The sequence below is a fragment of the Diabrotica virgifera genome, chromosome 8, assembly GCF_917563875.1.
Source record: "Diabrotica virgifera virgifera chromosome 8, PGI_DIABVI_V3a".
In the NCBI taxonomy this organism is placed as follows: Eukaryota; Metazoa; Arthropoda; class Insecta; order Coleoptera; family Chrysomelidae; genus Diabrotica; species Diabrotica virgifera.
In genome coordinates, this window is record NC_065450.1 from 182,790,060 (window position 1) to 182,816,212 (window position 26,153).

At 33.6% G+C, this 26,153-nt stretch overlaps 1 protein-coding gene across 1 annotated transcript in view; it reads left to right on the forward strand.

The window, feature by feature from the left end:
- LOC126890321 (neurexin-1-like) overlaps positions 1-26,153 on the forward strand; it is a 758,564-nt gene that overhangs the window by 578,263 nt on the left and 154,148 nt on the right. Inside the window, exon 13 of the mRNA XM_050659185.1 lies at positions 8,929-9,037. Within this exon, the coding sequence (XP_050515142.1) occupies positions 8,929-9,037 (109 nt within the window). The remainder of the gene's footprint in view (positions 1-8,928; positions 9,038-26,153) is intronic.

Consider the following 26,153-nt stretch of genomic DNA (forward strand, 5'->3'; position numbering starts at 1 on the left):
CTTTTTGGTTATAGACGAAAAAAGCGAAAATTTACCGTTTTTTGATCTTCATTTGTTTAGAACTATGTTTATCATCAAAATCAGCTTCAGGAAACATAAAGGTTATTAATATAGATGTCCATACTACTCAAAAAATTTGGTTTCGGCTAGGAGGGGATGTGTCACTCAAAAAATTTTATTTCTTTGGACTATTAATTTGTTTAAATATCTCGGACAAATCTCATTTTATATAGATTCTTCAGAGATTATACAGTAAAATTTTCAAAAGGAAATATTTACAGGGACCAAAGATACAGTGAGGTAAATATAAAAAATCATTAAAATTGATTTTTTACATTTTTGCATAAAATTTGATTTTTAAACATGTTCCACCAATTCTAGGTAAAAATAAACTTTATATTCTGATTCAGCGACCTCCAAAACATAAAGAATGACTAAAATTTGCCATTCACCTATCATGGTCGCTTTTTCGATTTCTAAGCCTCAAATTAGCGTTTATGCCGCTCGCCTAATAATAACGCTTGAGGTCAATGGCGTGTTTCCAGAGGGCGTTCAATACCCGTGGTGCCTTCAACGTTTAATGTCCGACTAAATATTCTTTATATGCAAAAAATTTGAAAGAATTTTGAATTAATTAGTTTTCAAATAAGTACATTTACCAGCAATAGTCGTAACGTAATTGTGGTAACCGTAGTTTTACTTACGTTGTTATTTTTGTCAACTTTATTGTATTTAATAAATTATTTAAATTTAATAGGTCGTAGGGTATTATTTTTAAAAATATGTTATAGCCTTATTTTTTAACACTGGCTCTGTAATAATATTGTTGCTAGGCAGGTAAATTGTCATTATACATATACCGGGTATACCAATCGAACTGTGAGTTTTTTCTTAAAGTTCGCGTGACCCTGTGGACTATTCTAGCATTTATAAAATACTGAAATGAAAACCCAACTATAGCCTCATTATTTCTTAATATTCTGTTTGCTGATTAATTTGCTTATGTTGGATAACGAAAACGTTAGGTTCTTTAACAACTAGCCATGTTTTCTGTAAATACAGGGAGTTTTTAAATAAGTATGGCAAACTTTGAGGGGTAATTCTGCTTGAAAAAATTATAACAGTTGGCTTTATAAACGTATGTCCGCAAATGCTTCGTTTTCGATATATGGGGTGTTGAAATTTTTCTTACAAACTGACGATTTATTTATTGCTCTAAAACCGGTTAGAGCTTTCAGAAGATGGGGCCTTATATTTAGTTTTTTTTAATACCTCCATAACGCTTCTATATAGAAAATCAAAAACTGATACACCCATTTATCTTCCATAGATAAATCGATTCCATCAATGGCGACTTCCTAGTACCGGTCATAGGCGTCCGTTTTGGGTATGGCAAAGATTATTTTATTCCTTAACTTTTTTGTCTTTACCTTTTAAGAATTTTTGACACTGGCTTATTAAATTTTGAGGCATTCTAGTACTAAAAGATATTCTTGTTTTAAATCAGTAAGATACACCGTTTTCTAGAAAAATCGATTTAAAAATTAGTCGGTTTTTCAATTTTTTTTTTATGTAATTACGTTTATTTACAATCTACATCATTAAAAGAGTATTAAGTAAATTTTTTTCATGTTTTTGGTCATGAAGAAGAGGCTTCCAATGATGTCTCATCTTATTCTATTTATGTTTAAAGTTTTAAAATAGGTCCTGAGGCCAGGTTCTATCTAGTCTCCTTGTGACAGGGCCATTATGAAATAATTCCCTTACTAATTCGTTGTCATGGTGAATGGTACGCTCGTTTTGTGATTCCGAGGCTCGATGGATTTCTTCTCTAATGAAAGGTATATTTAAGTCTTCGTGAAGTGTTTGATTAGTTACATACCAGGGTGCATCCACTATTGATATTAGAACTTTCGACTGAAATCTTTGAATGATATTCAGTGATGTTGACTTTTCACAGCCCCAGAGGTGTAGTCAGTAGTACCAAATAGGTTTGATTATTGCTTTATACAGAAGAATTTTGTTTTGGATGTTGAGTTTTGATCTGCGTCCAAGGAGCCAATACATTTGCCGAAATTTCAAGTCTAGTTGTCTTCTTTTAGTCTGTATATGTTTTTTCCAAGTAAGACGTTGGTCAATATGGAGGCCAAGGTATTTAGCTTCTGTTACTGTTGGTATTCGTAAATTTTCCATTCTTACAGGTGGGCATGTGTTGTGGCGGTTTGTAAACGTTATTTGAGATGATTTTGTTTTATTTATTTTAGTTCGCCATTTTGTGTACCATTCACTGAGTATGTCCAGATGGTGTTGCAGGCCTTGTGAGGCTTGCATATGACCTTCATTTACTGCTAGTATTGCTACGTCATCAGCAAAGGAAGCGATCGTAGTAGAGTGAGAAAAGCAGAGGTCCGAGAACACTACCTTGCGGAACTCCAGAGTTAATAGGACAGAGGCTGGATTGTTGGTCTTTGAATTTTACTGAGAAATATCTATTTGATAAGTAGGATTTGATTAGGAGGAAATAGTTACTAGATAGTGTTAATTTTACTTTGTAAAGCAGTCCTCTGTGCCAAACTTTGTCAAACGCTTGGGAGATATCTAGGAATACAGCGTTGCAGTATTTCTTTTCTTCGAGAGTTTTTGATATCTCATTTACTATTCGATGAACTTGTTGTGTAGTAGAGTGATTTTCCCGAAAACCAAACTGATGTTCTGGTAGTAATGTTAGGAATTCATGATCTGCGTATATTCTTTGTAGCAGCAATCTTTCAAAAACTTTGCTAACGATTGAGAGTAGGCTGATGGGTCGATAAGATGTTACTTCATTGGGAGCTTTTCCTGGCTTAAGGATCATTATAATTTCTGAAAATTTCCATATTTTTGGAAAGTATGATAAACTTACCATGCGATTAAATATTACTGTTAGCATAATAATGGCCTTACGAGGAAGTTGTTTTAGTACTTGTGCCGAGATTAAGTCATAACCTGGAGCTTTTCGTGAATTTAGTTTGATTATTTCTTTCTTGACTTCTATAGAAGTAAAACTTTTGATTGGAAGGGACATTTGACATGCTGCGCTAATTAGTTCTTCCACTTCTTCATCAAGGTCTGGTGGTTCGGTTTGAAATACACTCATAAGATGTTCAGCAAAGACGTCCGCTTTTTCTTTGTTGGAACGAGCCCATTCGCCATTTGGTTTATGGATTTTATAAATTTTATAAATTTTCAATTTGAAATTTTTTTTTAATTAAACGGTGTATTTTACCGAATTAAAGCAATATATTATAATAGTAACTTTTAGTACTCGAATACCTCATAATTTATTAATCTAGTGCCAAAAGTGCTTAAAAACTAAAGACAAGAAAGGAATGCGATAGAATAATCGTTGACCTACCCAAAACGGACGCATATGACCTGTACTAGAAATTCGCAATTGACAAAATCGATTTATCTCTGGAAGATAAATAAACGTACCAGTTGTTGTTTTCTAAATAGTTTATTTTGAAAATAATTTTCAAAAACGAAAAATTTTCAAATTGATTTTTCTAGAAAATGGTGTATTTTACCGACTTAAAGCAATAGTACCTTTTAGTACTATAATAACTCACAATTTAATAAGCCAGTGTCAAAAATGCTTAAAAGTTAAAGACAAAAAAGTTATGTGATAAAATAACCGCTGCCCTATTCAAAAACGAACGCATATGACCGGTACTATAAATTCGCAATTGATGGAATCGATTGATCTCTGGAAGACAAACAGGTGTACCAGTTTTCGTTTTTCTAAATAGACTCTTTCTGCAGGTATTTAAGCAGGAAGACGCCATCTTCAAAGAGCTCTAGCTCCCTTATGAAGCGTTTTCGGACTAGGTGAATTGGGTTAAATTGTCTTAAAATTATCTGAGGAGTCTGCGGTCTTCGTCTGTAAGGAGAGCTTTTGGACACCCTGTATATAATACAAGAACTTATTACTTATGCACAAATTAGTATCTAGTTAAAATATACAATGTAACTTCATAAGACAAGTATTCCTTTTGTGTATATCTAATAACAGCCTTGGGTATAATTAATAGTAATATTTTGCTACTGTACTTACAAAACTTAATGGAAGCATAATAGTTTGTCTTTCAGATATCTAGTTACCTAATTTTAAAAATTTCCAGTACACCCGAAGTGCCATCAAACAACAGATATGAGCGTAAAGAGAATTTTCTAAAAACATCTACTTAAAATCTACTTAAAACTGTGACAACTTTTAACAAAGGACACCGCACACATCTTATGGAAAATATAATGTCACTCAAATGAAATAAAATTTACATGAATATATGCGTCCTGAAATTTCAATACCAGTGCGCCTACTCTGTAGTTTGATTAACAAGAGCGTAAATTGATAAAAATAAATCTAAAATCAAATAGGAATGTACGTGTGTCAAAGAGAGAAAAAAGATCTTGTGATTCGGTTACTCCATAAATCTTTCACGGGGGATTAAGGCAGAGGCTTACTCTTATCTTTTCCTATTATTTTTGATAATAAAGTAGGTATAATTTGGTTAGTTGTACCGCCTCTAATTAGCTTAAACTAGTGGTGAATATACTGTTTTCAATAGTCTCTAGACTAATGTTATTTATGAATGCCAGTTTTATGGACTTCAAAATGCAATTTCTATAAACTTTAATTACAATTAACGCCCTAATTAAGCAAAATTCAGAGTTGGTGCAATGGTATCAAATTATTGAAATTTCAGGACGCATCTATTCATGTAAATTTTATTTCATTTGAGTGACATTATATTTTCCATAAGATGTGTGCGGTGTACGTTTAATAATATATTTATTTTAAAGCATAATAATGGAAATTTCAGTGTAGTGATAAGTGGATGGTATTTTACAACAAATTTTTAACGTTTGAGAGTCATTTATATATGGTGGAAGGCACTTATGGAAAAAAAATTATTTCTGTCCTTGTTTTAAGAAATTATAAAAATCGCTGAGAGCCCTCGATTTTTATATATAAATGTGGGCTTTTTAAAGATAAATTTAAATGTACAAAGTGATTCACTCAAGACTCAAGACTAACATAGTCCAAAACTTTATTTTGAATGGAACACCCTGTATGTTTTTATATTTTTAAAAGATGTTTAACGACATGAGTTTAACGAACTAAATTATGTAGGTTGTTTTATGAATAATACAGGTTGAACATTTGAGAGGGCTCAGAGTAACAGTGGCCTAAATCACAATCCAAAATTTTACCAAAACGCTTTTATTACATTAAATGTATCCCTTATTTAAGTATTTTCAGATGCAAAGTGGCTTAAGTAACCGATGTTGCAATCTCTGGAAATCAACAAATTTATAGATAGCCATAACAATGCCAACAGATTGGACCGAAGAGTCATAATGTCCTATATTTAAGAAAGGAGATAAAAGTGAGTGTCAGAACTATAGGGGCATAAGATATAAAAGGCATTGCTCAACATAGCATACAAAATACTATTTAAAATAAGCTAATACCAAATTATGAGAATATAATTGGAGAATACCAATGTGAATTTGGGAGAGGACGTAGTACTGTGACATATTTGCAGAATGTCACGAATATGGAAAACAGACAGTCACTCTCTTTATAGACTTTAAAGGGCATTCGACAGAGTGAAAAGAAAAGAACTATTTAAAGCATTCAGAGACTTAAACATTAGCACGAAACTGACTAAAATGATAAAAATAGCATTAGAAAACAAAGCCAAAGTACATAACAACCTAACTGAAAAATTTGAAGTCAGAGAAGGAGTACGACAAAGGGACCCATTGTCATTGCTGTTGTTTAATATATTGTTAGAAAAAACCCTACAAGAGGCACACATAAACAGGTCTGGCCTCGTATAACCCAAGAAACACCAGTGCCTGGTGTTTGCAGACGATATTGTGATCATAGCCAGAAGTAAAACAGAATTAAGAGAGACAGTGAGAAGATTAGAAGAAAAGGCAAATAACAAGGGCTTGTATATTATTGAAACCAAAACCAAATATATCAAATGGACGGACGAACCCTTCATTAACGGACAGTACCTCGCGCTGATTACATCAAAGAATTCAAACTACAAATTTGAAAAAGATAAGAAATTTGCGTACCTGGGAGCAGTACTCTCCTGTGAACCTGGTAACAGCGAGGAGATTCAAAAAAGAGTCATAGCTGGGAATCGTTGTCTATATGTCTTAAATAGAGTGCTGAGAAGTAGCCACATATCTAGAGGTGCCAAAATCAGGATCTCCAAAACCGTAATCAGACCTGTAGTTACCTATGCGAGTGAAACATGGACACTAACAGCAGCAGAACAGTTGAAACTTATATGGGAACGAAAAAACACGACGGAAAACTACAAATGGCATATGGACACGCAGAACAAACCAAGAACTAGAAGAACTGTACAAAGAGCCTGACATAATAGCAATCATAAAGACACACAGATTAAGATGGATGGGACACTTGCAGTGAATGCCTCAAACCAGGGTACCAAAATGCCTCCTAACTAGTGCAATAGGAGGAAAGATGGGAATAGGAAGACCAAGGATAAGACGGAAAGCAGAAGTGCAAAAAGATATCAGATATCAGAAGATTAAAAGTGACTAACTGGGAAAGAAAAGCAAGGAACGGAAACGAATGAAGAAGAATAGTCAACCAAGCCGTAGGCCTCCTATGCCTGTAGTGCTAATGTATTACTGTTTTAACCCAATTTTGAAAAAATGTGAAAACTCCGAATTATGCACGTCGGTCTGTCCGTCTATCTGTCTGTGAACACAACTCCTCCGTCATTATACCAGGTAGAATGACAAATGAGGTGTCAAATGAAAGCTCATAAGCCAAAGATGGTAATAAACGTGAGAAATTTGACCTAAGCTGTAACCTGTCTGTTCGTCTGTCCGTCCGACCGCGAATATAACTCCTCTGCCAATATACCAGATAGAATGACAAATGAGGTGTCAAATGAAAGCTTATAATCCAATGATTGTACTAAAGGTTCTTTGAACTAGGCTGTCTGTCCGTCTGTCCGTTCGACCGCGAATATAACTCCTCCGTCATTTTACCAGGTAGAATGACAAATGAGATGTCAAATGAAAGCTTAAAATCCAAGGACGGTACTAGAGGTGATAAATTTGACCTAGGCTGCCTGTCCTACTGTCCGTCCGACCGCGAATATAACTCCTCTGCCATTATACCAGGTAGAATGACAAATGAGGTGTCAAATGAAAGCTTATAATCCACGAATGGTACTAAATGTAGAAATTTTACCTAGGCTGTCTGTATGTCTGGCCGTCCGACCGCGAATATAACTCCTCCGTCACTATACCACTTAAAATGACAAATTAGGTGTCAAATGTAAGCTTATAATTCACGGATGGTACTAAATGTGAGAAATTTGACCTAGGCTGTCTGTCCGTCTGTCCGTACGACCGCTAATATATCTCCTCCGTCACCGTACCATGTAGAATGACAAATGAGATGTCGAATGGAAGATTATAATCCAAGGATGGTACTAAGTGTAGAAACTATACCTAGGCTGTCTGTCCGTCTGGCCGTCCGACCGCTAATATAACTCCTCCGTCACTATACTATTAAGAATGACACATGAGGTGTCAAATGTAAGCTTATAATCCAAGAATTGTACTAAATGTGAGAAATTTGACCTAGGCTGTCTGTCCGTCTGTCCGTCTGACCGCGAATATAACTTCTATACCATTTAGAATGACAAATGAGGTGTAAAATGTAACCTTATAATCCAAGGATGGTACTAAATGTAAGAAATTTGACTGTTCCGTTTTTTGCCTGTCCGTCTGTCCATCCGACCGCTAATATAACTCCTCCGTCACTATACCATGTTGAATGACAAATGAGGTGTCGAATGAAATATTATAATCCAAGGATGGTACTAAAGGTGAGAAATTTGAACTAGGACTTCGGGTTTTAGAAAAGCAACCAGAAGTACTGTTTTAAAGTCACCAGAATAGTACAAGTGATGTATTATTCGACGCGTCTTCGCAAGACGAGAACAAATATACTTCTGGTTTCATGACTGTCTGTCCGTCCGCGTCCGCGAATACAATTCCTGCCTTATTAATACAGATAGAATGACAAATGAGATGTCGAATGTAAGCTTATAACCCAAAGATGGTATTAAAGATGAGAAATTTGAAATCGGACTTCCCGTTTTAGTGTTGCAACCGTAAGTACTGTTTTAAAGTCACCGAAATAGTAGAGGCGATATATCATTCGACGTGCCTTAGCAAGATAAGAAAAAATGTAAAATTTTGGTTATAATATCATTTCCGGTTAAAAAGTTCTAACCAGAAGTGTCATTATAGTCGCAGAAATAGTACATGTAACACATCAATCAAAGGGTTTTGAAAAGTTGAGTTTGAGTCTTTAGTTCCGGTTTTGAAATAATTTCTGTTTAAGAAATGGTTGCCCAAAGTTTAGTTAAAATGACTTAAAAGTGGTAAAATCATCTATCAATCGACACAAAGTTACAGGAAGAGTTCAGAAAATATCGACTTTCAGTACTTTCGATTACTTTGGGTGAAAACCTAGGACTTACGAATTCCAATTACTTGTTATTATTATTATATTTTTTATTATTTAGAATAAAATAAAACTAATTTGCATTAATTTCTCAAGATATTATTAATTACTTACTTTTATACTTTCGAAAGATACTTTTCGAATTACTTTTATACTTAAAGAGAAATACAATTAAAAACTAAAAACATAATAATTTCTTGACTAGTTTATGTATTTGGTTCATTCAAAATTATTAAGTGTGTCGTCATTTCATTGTTAACAGTTTTTCATTATCCTGCAACTTTCTTTGCTCACTCCTTCTTCGTCAGGATTTAATCCAGTCAGTTGATTAACACTGATTTAATTTTCAGATCTTGCTGGCCGGCCAAAATGTCAACGACAACGAATTTCACACAGTGAGATTATCCAGAAGGGGATCTAATTTAAAGCTGCAACTCGATGGCCAATCTCCTATAAGAGGTAAGATAATAACGAACTTTAGAGCTTGTGTTGTAAAACGTCATCAGCGTAGGGAAGATTATTCAGTAGTAGGTAAGGTGAAGTTGGTTATCAACATGTAAAATATATGGGTTTAATATGTACGGTACGTACATCGTATGGTCTACACAAACAGAGATTGAACAGTAAATCTGCATATACACGATTTTTGAATTCATCTACGTGTTGTAAATCAGACGAAACTGACGAATGTATTAAGTCTCCTTCTATTTCCATGTATGCACCGTTTACTTTATTATGTAAATTTGTAAAGTTAACTTTATAGTTAATATGAAAAATGCTTGCGTGAAAATTCAAAGTACACCACTGAAAATATTCCAAGAATCAAAAAAGAATGCTTGATAAAGGTAGGCCTGGATCCCGGGTACCAAATAAAAGTTTATTGATAGCAAGCTGAAAATGTGTCCATAGCTTAACGGTGTCGAGTCAGACAAACTTTGATGTATGGGAACACTGGAACAGGGAATCTTTTTGTGGAACGTGATAAACGTGTCATCCTGACAAGTTTATAATTGTAAAAATGGCAGGCTGTTTTTAAGTTTATTCAATAGTTAACCTTATAATAATACTACTACTACTATCCGTTTACAGCGTTCTCCGACGCCTTCCGACTCCTAACCGCCATTCTTCTCTGTTTAACCATAGACCTGGAGGGGTTTCTCTTTCCTCTAGTTCTTTTCAATTCCCTCCCTCCAACTTCTTCTCAGCCTTCCTCTCTTTCTTCTCCCTTGTGGTGTCCATGCCAAAATCTGCTTAGGGATCCTGTCATCTGGCATTCTCTGTACATGGCCGTACCATACTACATAGTTGTTTTGTTTCTATGTCATCAATTATTGTATGTGTGGCTCCTATCATTTTTCGTATTCTCTCATTTGGTATCCGATCTCTTCTTGATTTTCCTGCTGCTCTTCTCCAGAAGTCCATTTCTGTTACTAGTAGCATTTTCTTCGTTCTCTGTTTCAGTAGCCAAACTTCACTGCCATATGTGATTATACTTTTAAGTATGCTATTGTATATGAGCTGTTTGTTCGCTTTAGATATTGTCTGGTCCCACAGAATGCCGTTCATCATGGATATGGTTTTTTCTACCCTGTATGTTTCTGTCTTTTACAGCAGCATCGAGTGTTCCATCTTGAGTTATCTTCATGCCCAGGTACTTGTATTCATCGCAGTGTTTAATTTCTACCTCATCGTCTAATGTAATGGACTGCTTTTTTCCTCCAATACACATGGCTTTAGTTTTTTTAATGTTGATTTCGAGACCCCATTTGTTATATTCTTCTATTAGCTTCCAGGTCGTGTAACTCAGGTCGTCATGATCCCGAGCACTCAGAATTTGGTCATCAGCGAAACATAAGGTGTATAGTGTTGTGTCGTCATTGAGAGGGATCAAAAAGCCATTAGATTTTCTTTTCCACAGCTTGAGCGCTTGTTCCAGATAAATTTTAAAAAGGGTAGGCGAAATACAACTACCCTGCTTCAATCTTTCGTGACCTTAAATCCCTCAGACATTCTTGATTCAGTTTTAATTTTTGCAGTCGTTCCATTATACAGACTTTGGACTGCTTTGATAAGAACATGTTTAATGTTGGTTTGATGTAGGGTTGACCATAGTTTGCTGAGGGGCACACTGTTATATGCTTTTTGTAAGTCTACATAAATCAGGTGAACTTATTTATTGACGGCTGTTTTTTTTTAATAACTTGCGTAATCGAGTACAGGTGGTCTACTGTGGACCTCCCAGCTCTAAAGCCAGCTTGCTCCTCTGCTTCGTAATCTCTATAGTCATTTTCTATTTTGTTCTTAATAAGTTTCCCATACATCCTACTTATTGTGCTGTTTACCGCAATTCCTCCGTAATTTTCACATTGATCCTTGCTGCCCTTTTTGTAGATGGTTGACATGATAGATACTTTCCATTATTTTGGTAATTCGGCACCATTTAAGCAGTCTTGGAAGAGTTTTCTTAGCTGTTCTTGGAGTTTATCTGTACCGGCTTTCACTAATTCTGCAGGGATGTCACCAAAATCAGGGGACTTTCCATTTTTCAGGGATTTGGTTATTTCTTCCATCTCTGATTTACTTATTTGTAATGGTGATGAATTTATATGTATACCTATCGTGTTTTCTTCTATGTTAACAAATTCTGGTCTTTGTTCTGTTAGTAATTTTTTGAAATATTCTTCCCTTTTTCCGTTGTTATTGGTGATATAACGTCTTTTTTCTTATTAGTTCTCATATTTTTAATTAACCTCCAACTATCTGTGCTTCTTCTACCTCCTAAATAAGTGTTGATTTTTTGACAGTTCTTTTCCCATGATTCGTTCTTTTTTGAGTTATCTTCTTTCTTACTTTGGCTTGGGCTTCTTCGTAAATTATTTTATCGTTTTCTGTTTTTGTTGATAGGAACGTTTGGTATTTCCGACGTTTATCTGTAAGTTCCTTTTCTACTTCTTCATCCCACCAGTACGGTTTTATTCCTTTATGGTTTTCGTCACATTTTCCCAGTGCTTCTTCTGCTGCCGAATGAATAGACTTTTTGATGTGTTCGTAGTGTTCTTGGGTATTTTCAAAATTACCCCTTTCTAATTTTTCGTCTAAAGGTTTTTATACAGTAGCTTTACACTCTCATGGTTTAGACTGTATAGATTGTACCGTACTTGTTTTATTAACTGATTTGACTCTTGAACATGTGCTCTTTTTCATTTTCATATCTGTTTGGGAGTACCGCTTTAACTTTTAGCAGATGATGATCGGTGCCACATGATGGCCCTCTGGCTGATCGCACATCTTGTATTTTAATTGCAGTTCTCTGTCTTACAACGCTGTAATCTATTATAGATTTCAGATTTCTGGTCTCTTGTATCCAGGTGTACTTATGTATATCACGGTGTTGATAACATCCATTTAATATTTTTAAGTTATTTTGTGTGCATGTTGTTATTAATCTGGTTCCATTATCGTTTCTGGTATTTTCACCGTGTGCTCCTACCACTTTGTTGTTCAATTTCCGTCCAACTCTGCTATTGAAGTCTCCTAGAAGTATGATCTCCCTAGATGTTCCTACTTTTATAATTTCATCCTTCAGTTGTTCGAAGAATGCATCTTTATTGTTGATCAATGCGTCCTCATTAATTCCATATACTCCTAGTATGGCTATTCTGCTTCCTTTTATCATGATGTTCATTTTTATAAACCTCTGATTAATTGCTTCCCAAGAGGTAATATATCTTCTTAAAGTTTTGCGAATAACAATAGCAACTCCTTGTTGTGCTCTTTGGTCTTTAGTTACTCTATTGTAGAACAGGTCATAGTGACCCCACTTTTCGGAACCGCTACCCTTCTTTTTAGTTTCCGTAAGTACCGCGATATCTATTTCTGCATTTTTGAGTTCTGACATGATTTCTGGTGTTTTTCGAGAGATAATTTGCACATTCCATGTACAAAAATTCATTAACCGTTTTCTTTGCAGTTTTCATCTACTGTGTTTCCAATCTTTTGCTCCGAGGCTTTGGTTAGGCTTTTTAACATTGAACGTGTTTTATAAGTACCCAGGAGTTAGCTCAGTGCCTTAACCCCCAAACTGGAGAGCCAGGGATTTTACATCGGAGTATCCTTCTCCTATGCGAGTTGCTTCCACTACAGCTAGAGAGTCCCACCTACCCTAATATTATACTATCCCTAAAATCAAGGGTTGCCAGCTCCGCCACCTTCGCCGTACCGAAGAGTAGTCTTCGTCGCCTTGGATGCCGTTCTGGACTTCATCCGTATCCCTGGACAAGGGACCCTTAGCAGGTGCTAGCTTCCCGGGTCAAAAAGCTCCTGGAATCTGCAGAGGGCATGGATTGATTTATTTTCCCTGATAGGACTATCCAATAGAATCCAAAGGACTCTAAGGAGTTCCTACCCACTACCCTATAATAATATAATATACGAAAAAATGTTTGTCCGACAAAAATGTTAGGCATTTTAACCAGTCCGACACGTAGAATATGTCCAGTGAGAGGAAATATGTTAGTGATATAGTCTAATTTTTGCATGAGAGTTTATTGAAAGGGTAAAAAATCAATTGGAAGTTCTGTCCGACAAATTTCATGGGACGTTCTAAGCTGTCTATATCTTACAGGTATCGAACGTCGGACTATGAAAACTTCTCATGAATTTTGTCGGACAGAATTTCCCATTGATTTTTTACTCTTTCATTAAGCGCTGCGGGCTCTCGTATCTGTTGGCAGGTAACAAGTTTTCGAAAAATTGTCGCAATATTGTCAAATTTCCACTCTCTTGTGATATTATTATTGTAATTTTTTTCGATAATTTCCCGTCGAATTTAATAAAAAATTTTGACTAGTTTTTTTATATCTTAAGTCCCTAAGAACTGGTCTAATAGATCCAAATTTTCCTTTGTACGCTAAACCCATTTGCCAGCGACTTTCCCAGTATGGGGGCTTTTGTCACACTTCTATAATTGCCTACCTATTACGAGCTATTTTTGACACCTCCCGTACGATACGACAAAAAGGGGGGAAATAATGAATTTCATGCCAATAAAGGTTGGGAAATCGCTCGCAAAAACCATCCATGAGATGAGAACGGTATTTTCTCTGTCCTTTATATTCACTTCTTTTGGAGGGCGGATATTCACTCGAATGAGGAGGTAAGTGGGGCAATAATCCGACCGAGGTATAGAGTATTTTTGTCAGCTGTGAAAAATTATATTTCCTGTTTTGGTGATTTGGTGGATCTGAGTGCTATCATAAGCTATAAAAGCTTTGCTATAATTAAATCAGCACTGGATATGGAGCTCTACAGAGCTTACGCTGAATAATTTGACTTCTATCAGACAAAAGAGTTAATAGCAACTAGTTCATATACAGGGTGTTTGGTAAAGAATTGGCCATAACTTAACCTTAGATTCCTGAGTTTAAAATAAGCTAAGATTTAAACTAACTAAACTTAGTATGAAAATTTTTAATAACCGAAATACAGGGTGTCAAAATTAAACTTTTATTTTATTTATTCTTGAATATTTCCTGAGAGGCATGAGACAATAACACGAAATTTGGTAAGCAAAACTTTTTAGGGATGAGAAATCCAAATTTGCCACCAAAAATAATGTATTACCCAGAGGGCGCCACATAAGTCTTTCAGCGCTCATTTAATACGTTCAATTTTTTTATCCTCCACTCTAAATACTTTTTGAATCCAAATTTTTATTCTCTAAATATTTTTACCTAAAAAAGGTATACTACATTCATCTCGCTAAACTCAGTTTTCGAGATAAAAGCATTTTAAATCTGCGATACAACATAATTTTTTGCATAATAATATCATTGAAGTTAGACCCGAAAAATAAACTTGAAACCATAATAATTGTGCCAGTTCTCATATTTATAATATTGTATCGCAAATTCCATTTCAAGAAATGTGCGATACATTTTTGGATAATTTTATGGTTTTAAGTTATTTTTCGGGTGTAACTACAATGATATTATGCAAAAAAATATGTTGCCTCGCAGGTTTAAAATGTGTTTATCTCGAAAACGGTTAAGTTTGGCGAGACGAATGTAGTATACCTTTTTTAAGTAAAAATATTAAGAAATAGTCCAGAGAAATAAGATTTTTCTCGTGACACCTCCCCCTCCAGGCCGAAACCGAATTTTTTGAGTAGTACGGACATCTATATTAATAACCTTTGTGTTTCCTGCAGCCGATTTTGATGATGATGATATACATAGTTATAAACAAATGAAGATCAAAAAACGGTAAATTTTCGCTTTTTTCGTCTATAACCAAAAAGTTAAGCATTTTAAACAAATTTGAGAGTAAGAAACTCATAAATCATCTAAAAAATTTCAATATGGCGTTCGCTGAATATGTCTATCCTTATTGATTGCTTATTAAATTGCAAAATAAATCATAAATTTTGAGTTTTTAGAAATATTCATGACTTATGTAAAAATTAACTTAGAACCTTCTTATTACACGAATTGCTGAGACTTGTGGTGCTTAAATTATATTTTAAATTTCAAAGAAATTGGTTAAATAGTTTAAAAGTTATTTAATTTGTTTATCCCAAATTCATTTTTTTTTGCAGAAAAAGTCAGAAAAGTATGAGGTTACAGTAAAAGTTCAGACAGTTTATGGAAGAAGAAAATTATGAGGTTACAGTAAAAGTTCAGACAGTTTATGGAAGAAGAAAATTTATACTATTGACTTAATTAAAAAAAATATATAAAAAAAATTTAAACAGTGTAAAATTATTTTGCAAAAACACGTCGATTTTTTGCTTCTTCTTCTTGTAGTGCCTATCCGTTTCGGATGTTGGCGACCATCATGGCACTCTGCACTTTGCACACTGCTGCTCTGAAAAGATTTGTAGTGGTTGTGTTGAAGCACGCTCGTAGATTTTTCAGCCAGGAAATCCTTCGCCTTCCTGGTCCTCGCTTTCCCTCTACTTTTCCCTGCAAGACCAGTTGCAGCAGTCCATATCTCTCACTGTTCCTCATGATGTGACCGAGGTATTCGATTTTGGCTGTTTTTATTTTGATTAACAGCTCTTTTTCTTTTTTCATTCTCAGCAAAACACCCTCATTAGTAATGTGGTCGGTATAAGATATCTTCAGGATTCGACGATAAAGCCACATCTCAAAAGCCTCAATTTTCTTGCAGGTGGCGTCTATGAGAGTCCACGACTCAACTCCGTACAACAGTATAGGAAATATATAACATCGTAGTAATCTGACTTTTATGGGTATCGACAAATCAAGACATTTGAACAACTTTGCCATTTTTTGAAATGCAGATCTTGCTTTCTCTATCCTACATTTGATTTCTATAGAATGGTCCCAATTTTCATTGACGTTCGTACCAAGGTAGGTGTATGTTTTTACTCTTTCTATTTGTTGACCATTCACACTGATCCGTCCAAATTGCTGTTCATTCTTAGAGATCATCATACATTTGGTTTTCTTAGTGTTTAGTGAAAGTCCGTATCTCTGACTGACTTCTGCGATTCTGCTCATTAACTCCTGTAGGGCTTCAGAACTGTCAGCGAATACCACAGTGTCGTCTGCGTATCTTATGTTATTGATACATTCTCCGTTAATTCTAATTCCGGCTTCAACATCATCCAATGCTTCTTGAAAGATTTCCTCAGAGTAGATGTTAACAGCAGTGGGGATAGTATACATCCCTGATGGACCCCACGTTTGATTTTGATATCGTCGGATTCTCCTGCCTCTGTCCAGATAGATGATGTTTGATTCTAGTACAGATTGCTGATAATCCTTAAATCACAGGTGTTTATTCCAATATTGGTTAATATCTCCATCAGCTTGTCGTGCTTTACTGTATCGAACGCTTTATGGTAATCAATGAAACATGCATAAATATCGCAATTCACGTCTCTACATCGTTGAAATAGCACTTGTATACTAAATAGAGCCTCTCTTGTACCCAGTGCATTTCGAAAACCAAACTGTGTTCGGCTGATTTTTTCTTCGCACAGTCTATATATTTTTTGCTTACTTATAAACAATTAGAATAACTTTTTAACCCTTACCCGTAGAAAAATTATTTTTTCAGATTTGGAAAGACTGAATTTTTATACAAATTTAGAAAGAAAAACAATTGTCCTAGGACAATTAGGGACGAAGTTAGCCCCCCTTTTTTTAATTCACATGTTTTTCCAAAATAATTTTGCAGTATATAGAATTATTTTTTGTCATTTTTTCTTAATTAAATTAATAGTATAAATCCTTTTCTTTCATAAACTATTCAAAGTATTAGTGTAACTTCACCATTTTCTGACTTAATAGCGCTGCAAAAAAATTAATTTGGGATAGATAGATTAAATAACTTTTAAACTATTTGACCAATTGCTTTGAAATTTAAAATATAATTTAAGCACCACAAGTCTCAGCAATTCGTTTAATAAGAACGTTCTAAGTTAATTTTTACATAAGTTATGAATATTTATATAAACTCAAAATTTATGATTTATTTTGCAATTTTCTAAGCAACCAATAATGATAGACATATTCAGCGAACGCCATATTGAAGTTTTTTATGCGATATATGAGTTTCTCGCTCTCAAATTTGTTTAAAATACTTAACTTTTTGGTTATATAGACGATAAAAGCGAAAATTTACGGTTTTTTGATCTTCATTTGTTTATAACTATGTATATCATCAAAATCGGCTGCAGAAAACATATAGGTTATTATTATAGATGTCCATACTACTCAAAAAATTTGGTTTCGGCCTGGAGGGGATGTGTCACCAACAGGATATTGTTTTTCCTTATTCCTCTGAACTAAAAATGAAAGTATGTATAGTGGGTAATAAAGAAAATTGAACCTATTAAATGAGCGCTGAAAGGCGTATGTGGCGTCCTCTGGGTAATACATCATTTTTGGTGGCGAATTTAGATTTATCGTCCCAAAAAACCCCTGTTTACCAAATTTCGTGTTATAGTCCCATGCCTGTTAGGAAATATTCAAGGATAAATAAATTAAAAATTTAACCTTTACACCCTGCATTTCGGTTATTATCAACTTTCGTACTAAGGAAAGTTAGCTTAAATCGACCTATTTTAACCTCAGAAATCTAAGGTTAAGCTATGGCCCATTCTTTACCAAACACCCTGTATATTATATAATAAATATTAATAAATAAGAAAAACATAAACCGGTAGTGTAATAAGTAGTATAATAGTAGATTAAATAACATTTTTTTTAGCAGATCAAGGTAATTATTTACGTAGCACACTCTCTCTGAATACGAGTAAGTGATTGTGATTCTAAAAGCAAATTTTATTTATTGTTTAATTGAATAAAATCAGGAAATACCAGGAAAGCACCAGGAGGGAGTTAAAAGAACCAAATAGATCACATAAGAATTGGATATAAATGGATAAGCTAGTTGCAAGATGTCAAGAGCGTAAGAGTTGCTGATCTAGTCTCAAGTCTCAAACCACATGCGAGTCAAAGCTAAACTAAAATGAATTAGCCAGAAATAAAAACGAAAAAATCAACAGAACCAACAAATATAACATCGATGCCCAAGAACAAGAAAATATATGAAATAACTGGCAATTAACCGAGCTGTAGAGTCAGTCGAAAAAACATGGAAGTACTTTAAGACAAGGCGAAAACGGCGGGTTCGTTGGAAAAAATATTCCCATGAGATTTTTTTGCATAATCTTATTCGTAAGACACCCCAGAATAAGGTTCAAGGCGCCCAGGCGAAAATTGGTCCAAATTTTTTTAAACAATTTGTTTTAAACAAATTTCAAGAATCAATGTTTTCCGTCCAGACAAATTTTTTTTAGGTTTTCTGATCCATTCCGGGCAAAAAAGAGCTTTTTTAATTTTTCTCTTAAGTTGATGATTTTCGAGTTATAAGCAATTTAAAATTTGAAAAACACGAAAATAGCCATTTTAAGAGTCAATAACTCGGTTAAAAATTATTATTATTATGAAAGTCAGATAGTGACTACATCAAAGTTTAAGGCCCCCTACATGATGTTTTTAAGAAATTTGTGCCATTAGTTTATTACTAAGCTGTTATTTTTAATTATTAACAATGAGCTGTAAGATCATAATGACGCGGCTGTAATATTAAATTGCTGATAACTCGAAAACGATCAATTTTAAAGAAAAATTATAAGAGATCTTTTTTGTCCAGAACGGTCCAAAAAACCTAAAAAAAATTGTCCAGGCCAAAAATATTGATTTTTGCAATTTGATTAAAAAAAATTGTTAAAAAAAATTTGGCCCACTTTTCACGTGGGCGACTTCTAGAACCTAATTCTGGGATGTCTCACGAATGTAATTATGCAAAAAAATCTCATGGGAATATTTTTTCCAACGAACCCGCCGTTTTTATCTTGTCTATTTAAGGAAATAAGGATAAATAAACACAACAAAAAATAATCGGATAGAAAAAAAGAGAAAATAAAAAATTGATAACTAAAGAGATTATACAACTGATAGAAGAAAGTGGGAAAATCAAAAAATAAAGTTACAAAAGAATTTTGTAAATGAATATTTAAGAACAATCCTGAAGATATACTGGTCCAACAGAATAACTAATACAAAACTATTGAAAAGAACAAAACAAACTAATTAATATATTAGAGTCAAGGAAAAAATATAAATGGATTGGCCATACTCTGAGGAAAGATCAAAGCAATATAGCGAAACAAGTAGGTACTTGAATACCAACCCGATGGGAAAAGAAAGAGAGTTAGACCAGACAACAGCTGGAAAAGAACTACAACGAGAAAACACGAAAAATTGGACTAAGATGGGGTGCAGTCAAAAACCGAGCAAGAAATAGAAGAGAATAAAAGGAACTAGCACACAGCTTATTCGGAGAAAACAAAAGAAAGAGGATTCGCTGACCCGGTCAAATTAGCAATCTTACATTTTTGGCCAAGAAACGCATAGGCGCCCGTTACTTCACAAGGAGGGATGAAATTAGGGAGAAGTACCTAAGTAATAAAATATTTTGCGATTTGAAATATAAAATATTGTTCTCAAATTGTTAAAATATGGCGATGCCATTGCATAACTGTTTTTATTGTCTACGCAATAAAATATTTCGTGAAACTGCTCGCCACTACACTTGAAACCAACTTGTAGGTAGATCTATATACACTTCTCCAAGAAATTAAGGCATCACTTTAATGGAGTATCTATGCCATTTACTGTAAGTGTGCCAAAATTATCTCCTACAATGGAAGAAGGAAACATTTTAAAGTGGCTTAAGAAAGAAGGGAACAGCCATGGATTTTCTTTTTCAAGATGTGGAGCATCAATAAAAGTACTTATGAGCAGCCTTTCTATAAACATTAAACCAATAGCTAAAATAATTATATTAATCAGAAATGAAAACACACAAATAAATATGTCTCGAAATGTGTTCTCATTTTTAATGTCTCGAATTTCCTAAACCTGTTGGCCGAGTTAAATGATTTTGAGGCTTAAGGCTTGTTTTAGCCTTGAACATGTTATAGCCTTATTCTTTAACAATGTTGCTGTAATAATATTGTTGCTGTACAGGTATATTGTCATTGTATACCGGGTGTACCAATCGAACTGTGATTTTTTCATAAAGTTTGCGTCACTCTGTGGGCTATTCTAGCATTTATAACATATGTACTGACATTAAAACCAAACTAAAGCCTAATATAATCTTAACATTCTGTTTTTTTATTCATTCGCTTATGTTGGATAATAAAACAGTTAGGTACTTTAACAACTAGCCTTGTTTTTCATCAATACAGGGTGTTTTAAATAAGTATGACAAACTTTAAGGGGTAATTCTGCATGAAAAAATAATGGCAGTTTGCTTTATAAACGAATGTCCGCAAATGCTTCGTTTCCGAGATAGGCAGTGTTGAAATTTTTCTTACAAACTGACGATTTATTTATTGCTCTAAAACCGGTTAAAATATGCAAATAAAATTTGGTGGGTTTTAAGAGGTAGTTATTGTGCATTTTTTGACATACAATTAATAATTTTATGTTCGCCATTGGCGCACATAAGGGTCATATTATTCGTATGCGCGCCAATGGCGAATATTAAACTCCCAATTGTATATCAAAAAATGCGCAGTAACTACCTCTCAAAAGCTACTAAATTTCATTTGCATATTTTAACCGGTTTGGGAGCAATAAATAAATCATCAGTTTGTAAGAAAAATTTCAACACCCCTAATCTCAGAAACGAAGCATTTGCGGGCATACGTTTATAAAGCTGTTTATAAAAAAAGGTGTAAAGCTTCCATTGCACTTAATAAATTCCAGGACGCGATATCATTTTAGAAAGAAGGGGAGCGTTGCAAAGAAGCAGTTCTTTGAATAAAACTAAAGCTCTTTATATTTCGATGTTATCCGCAAAAGCAGATCTAAACTTCTTGTTTATTTGGTGTGAATTTAATTTAAAATTTAAATATGATGCAGATGAAGCTATGCAGTCCCGACTTCTGGGAATAAAATAATAGAGATTATTACATAAACCATTGAAAAGTACACAGCATGCACTCAGTTTTATTTGAATTGTCAGCAGAATGTACTGTTTAAATGAACCTACACATTATTGACTTTTTACCTGCCTGACGTTGCATGCTAGATATTGTAGTATATAAAAATGTAGTATGTAAAAACAAACATTAAAAAAAAATCGGAAAAATACGGAAAAAATCAAACAAGATAGAATTTTTTGTAATTTCATTAGGAAATATTTATTAAACAACATATCAAAAAGTTCTACTCCAGAAGTGGGTGTTTCACTTTTTAATAAACAAATGAGCTGTGAAATTAGTTGTTTTTCTAAATATCTACGAAAATATAAATTTTAGAAAAAAAACTGACTTGACCATTGAAAAATTCAGAAAATGTTACACAAAAAACCTTATACAAAGATTTTTCTAAAATTAAATCTATAGGGCAGTCAATGAGGGTATTTGGCTCCGAATTCCATCCTACTACATCGATTTACTTGATATTTTCAAAGTAAGTAGGGAATAGCTCAAGAGACAAAGTCTACTCTATGCTGATGTGCACTTTTATGTTGGAGTGGTTCCCACCCCTTCTCGAGGGTGAAAAATGTTTTGGTTAAAATAGCCACGGAAGAGGCTAGAGAACCTTATTTTAAGCAAAAACTCTTCTATAATTATTTTTTGAAAACTCAATACTATTTGAGTTATTCGTGGTTGAAAATTGGCCATTTTCATTAAAAAATTCGGACGGATTTTTGCGAATACCTTAAAAACTATGCATCTAACAAAAAAACTATACCAAATATTTCTGTAGGTTTCTCAAAATTTTTTTGAGATCATGAATATTTTGAAAATTTTCCGAGTCGCAGACGAGGGAAATTTTCTAAAAATATTCATGATCAAAAAAAAATTTCCGGATATTAATTTGACTTCGCGTGGTATTCGGTAAGAAAATTCCACACCAAATTTGCATTTGAAAATCCAAAGCTGCATGAACAGATTAATAGCGCGCCATAGCTTTGTCAGCAATTATTTAGGCTTTCAAATTCGTAATTTCTACTCATTGTAGTTGCATGGGAATACCATTTCAAGATAGAAAATAGTATATTCTTCAATTTTACATAAGTTTTGAGTAACTACAAGTGATAGAAAATTAATCAAAACTAAATTATGTAAACAAATAAAAACCAGTCTGTCAAAAATGTTCTGTTATTGTAAACGTCAAAAAATTTCCACTATAATTCGCTGTTGGGTACCCCACGAGCAAAAAATTTCCGATAAAATACCTCCGTTGCCATGGTGATCTGTCAAAATAACGTATTTTGATTGGTTCAAAATTACAGGTGTGGAATTTTCTTAAAAATCTTCCTTTTCCTCCATGTAACTCGAAAAATATAAGAGATACGAAAAAAAGATACCACACAAAAATGTAGGGCTTTTTCAGATAAAAATTTCCTTTTTATTTTTCATTACTGTATCTCTTATAATTTTCAAGTTACATGGAGAAAAATGAAGATTTTTAAGAAAATTTAAAAATGCTCTCTATAATTGGATCTTTTTTTTCAAAAACCATTCATTTTACGCTGTACTTAAACTGCCGTCAAACGGTCGTGCACTATAATGCCGTTAACAGCTATGACGTCATTCTTGTGATGCGTTTGACGGCATTTTCTTCGGCTGCCGTTCGCTTGGAGGCTGGCCATCTTAGTATAAATTTGTGATAAAGAATCTATTAATATTAGAAGATTTTCTTATGAACGAAAAAGAAAACAAAGTGAAGTATTAAAACCTATTTTAATTATGGGTAATGATAAATACATAATTAAATTAGTCTTTATTTATTGTAGAACCTGTTGTAAACTAAGAAAAAAAATTAATTATAGAAATTTAATCCTTTCTTTGCAATGAAACCCTGGATTTATTTGGAAATGTTTTGGGATTCCTTTTCTTTGGTAGTCCTATTGCTGTCAAGCCTTGTCCTTTTGGGCGTCCTCGTTTCTTTACTGCCACTGGCATTTTAATTGTCGACAAAGCAACATCATTCACTTGAAGAGTTTGGTGAGTAATAGGAAGTTCATTTTCTGGACTTGACTCTTGTATATTCCTCTTCACGCTATCTACCCTACTTATCTCTTGACGAACCACATCACCCCACAGCTTGTTTTCACTTTCAAATACAACTTCATCATTTCTTTCAATAATAACTTGCGTGCCATTTTCAAATACAACTTCAAATGCAGAAACCCAAATAAACTCCAATTTGGTTAACAGTGCCGACGTTGTACCTATTGATAATCATTATTTGCTTACTTTTGAGGTATCATGATTGTGCTGAGTTTGAATTGACGTTATTTCTAACGCATTTACATCTAACGATGCCTTGAATCGTATATGTACTGGGCAATCTTCTTTGAATATCCAAGACTGCCGAATTTTTTTCCCACCGCTCTTGAACTTCCTTCCACCATGATTGCATGCATAAACAAGTTGATAATAGATTAAAAAACTTTCCATCGGCCTCTTAATTTTACTGCTTACAATAGTACGTGCATCTCGTTTCCAAAACGTGATAAATGTACTTTCTCCAAGTTCCGAGATGGCTTTTTTTGCATTGGCAAATAAGGAAATGTATCGCCAACTTTTAACATCATTGATATATCAATACTTTACCTAACTAAAAGTACCAATATTTAGAAAACGAACGGACGCCCAATAATGATACTTACCTAAGTCATTCAAGTTTTCCAAATTCAAACTTATTATTCTCATAATAATTAACAATTAGGTACAAATATAACGCTTGTAACTATATACTAAGACGGGCACTATAATAAAATAAGACAAGAGAATCGTCAACTCGTGCATTAACTCACCACGTGTATATAATATATACATTATATGCTGAACTGCAAGTGAAAGCGAACGGCAGCCGAAGAAAATGCCGTCAAACGCATCATACGAATGAAGTCATAGCTGTTAACGGCTTTATAGTGCAAGGCCGTTTGACGGCAGTTTAAATACAGCGTTCATTTTAAACCCGTACAACTTTTGAACGTGGAAATAACACTATAATAAAATATATTATGGAAGGAAAACAATGCATTTACATTTTGATGGATGGGGGATCTCATTTTTTCTTAAAATAAATTGGTTATCAATAATTTTGTTTGCAGCATATCTCGCTTAGTTGTAATGTAATGGACCTTTAATATAGCTAATTGTAAAGGTCTTTTCAAGCACTACAAAAGATATTTGTAGCATTATACACCTAAAATCGACCGTTTCTCTGATATTTCAAGTTGAATACACCAATTTGAGAATGTACCCAAAACAAACTATTTTCACCTACCATATCTCTTTTTGTATTATAACTAGAAGATTTATGAAGGCAAGTGTCTGTTGGTTTTTTATAACCTACAAAAATGTTTGATATAGTTTTTTTAGTTAGATGCATAGTTTTTAAAGTATTCGCAAAAAATCGTTCGAAAACGTATTATGTTTTCATGAAAATTGCCAATTTTCAACCACGAGTATCTCAAAAAGTAGTGAGTTTTCAAAAAAAAAATATCGAAAAGTTTTTGCTTAGAATTGGGTTCTCTAGCGAATTCCTTGGTAATTTTAACCAAAAAATTGTCCACCCCTAAGAAGGGATGGGAACCACCCCCAAGATAAAAGCACACATCGGCATAGGGTAGACTTTGAATTAAGAGATAAGTAGAGGCTAGGCCCAAAATTTCATTAAAATTCATGCAGTAGGATAGAATTCGGAGGTAATATCCTATTCTTGTTCCCATTGACTGGGGTACTACAGCTTTTATATTTTTTTATTTATAATGCGATTCGCTCCTCTCAAAAATAATGGCGCACTGTATAGTAACGTTTGACGTAGCGAGAGTTAATTTATTATACTTTTTTAAATAATTGATCAAATTAAATTTTACAAACTGAAAATAAAAGAAGAACATTAAAGCTATATTATAGTTGTAATAAAAAGGAAAAAAATATGAGCATAAGTACAGTGTGGGCGCAAAGTGGGACTTTTGGGACATGAATTTTGTTTAAAAATTATTTAAAGATATGTACTTAATACAATAATTTTACCTATAAAACTGTAAAATTTGCACAACATTCTTTTGACTGAACGATGTTTCAAAAAATGTAATTTTTGAAAACTTCGTTGTTTAACAGAATTACTACCAGTTTAAGTTACTCAAGTCAAAACGGATATATTACAATTTATAGGTGTTTTTTTAAAGCTTAAGAGTCTTCAAAATGCACTAAACTATTTTACTTTAAAAATGAAATAAATAAGTTTTTTTCAGAAAATTAAAAATAATGTAGTACAAAAGCTGAAAATTACCAGTACTAATTACACGACAGCTCTAAAATTATCGATTTATTTCCCGAGTGATACTTTGACAGTTTTAATTTCGTGACCCGAAGGGGAGAGAAATTATGTCAATATGTCACGAGGGCAACAAGTCGATAATAATTTTAGAGATCTATTGTAATTCGCCAATATTATTTCATGAATAAAACTATCTTTTTAATTCATTTTAACTAATATTTTATTGATATCTTCACCTGAATATTTGCTAAACCTGTTTCTTGGTGTTCTCTGTGGCAAGTGGTAAAACAGTAATTGTCATTAATGTCACTGAATGTTCATTTTTGCGTAGTAACGAAGGGCATCTGACGTAATGTTTAGCGAAGCGATGTTATCAAAAATTATCGCTGTATTTTTTATTTCTGTAGCTTTCTATTGGTCAGAATCTTCTATAAATGAAATAATCAGTAGTAATTACACAAGAGCTCTAAAATTATCGATTTGTATCCCAAGGACACTTTGACATGTCAAAGTGTCACGAGGGCAAAACAAATCGATAATTTAAGAACTCGAGAGTAATTCTATAAGATTATTTCATGAATAAAACTATCTTTTTAAATCATTTTAACTAATATTTTATTGATATCTTCACCTGAATATTTGCTAAACCTGTTTCTTGGTGTTCTCTGTGACAAGTTGTAAAACATTAATTTTCATTAATGTCACTAAATGTTCATTCT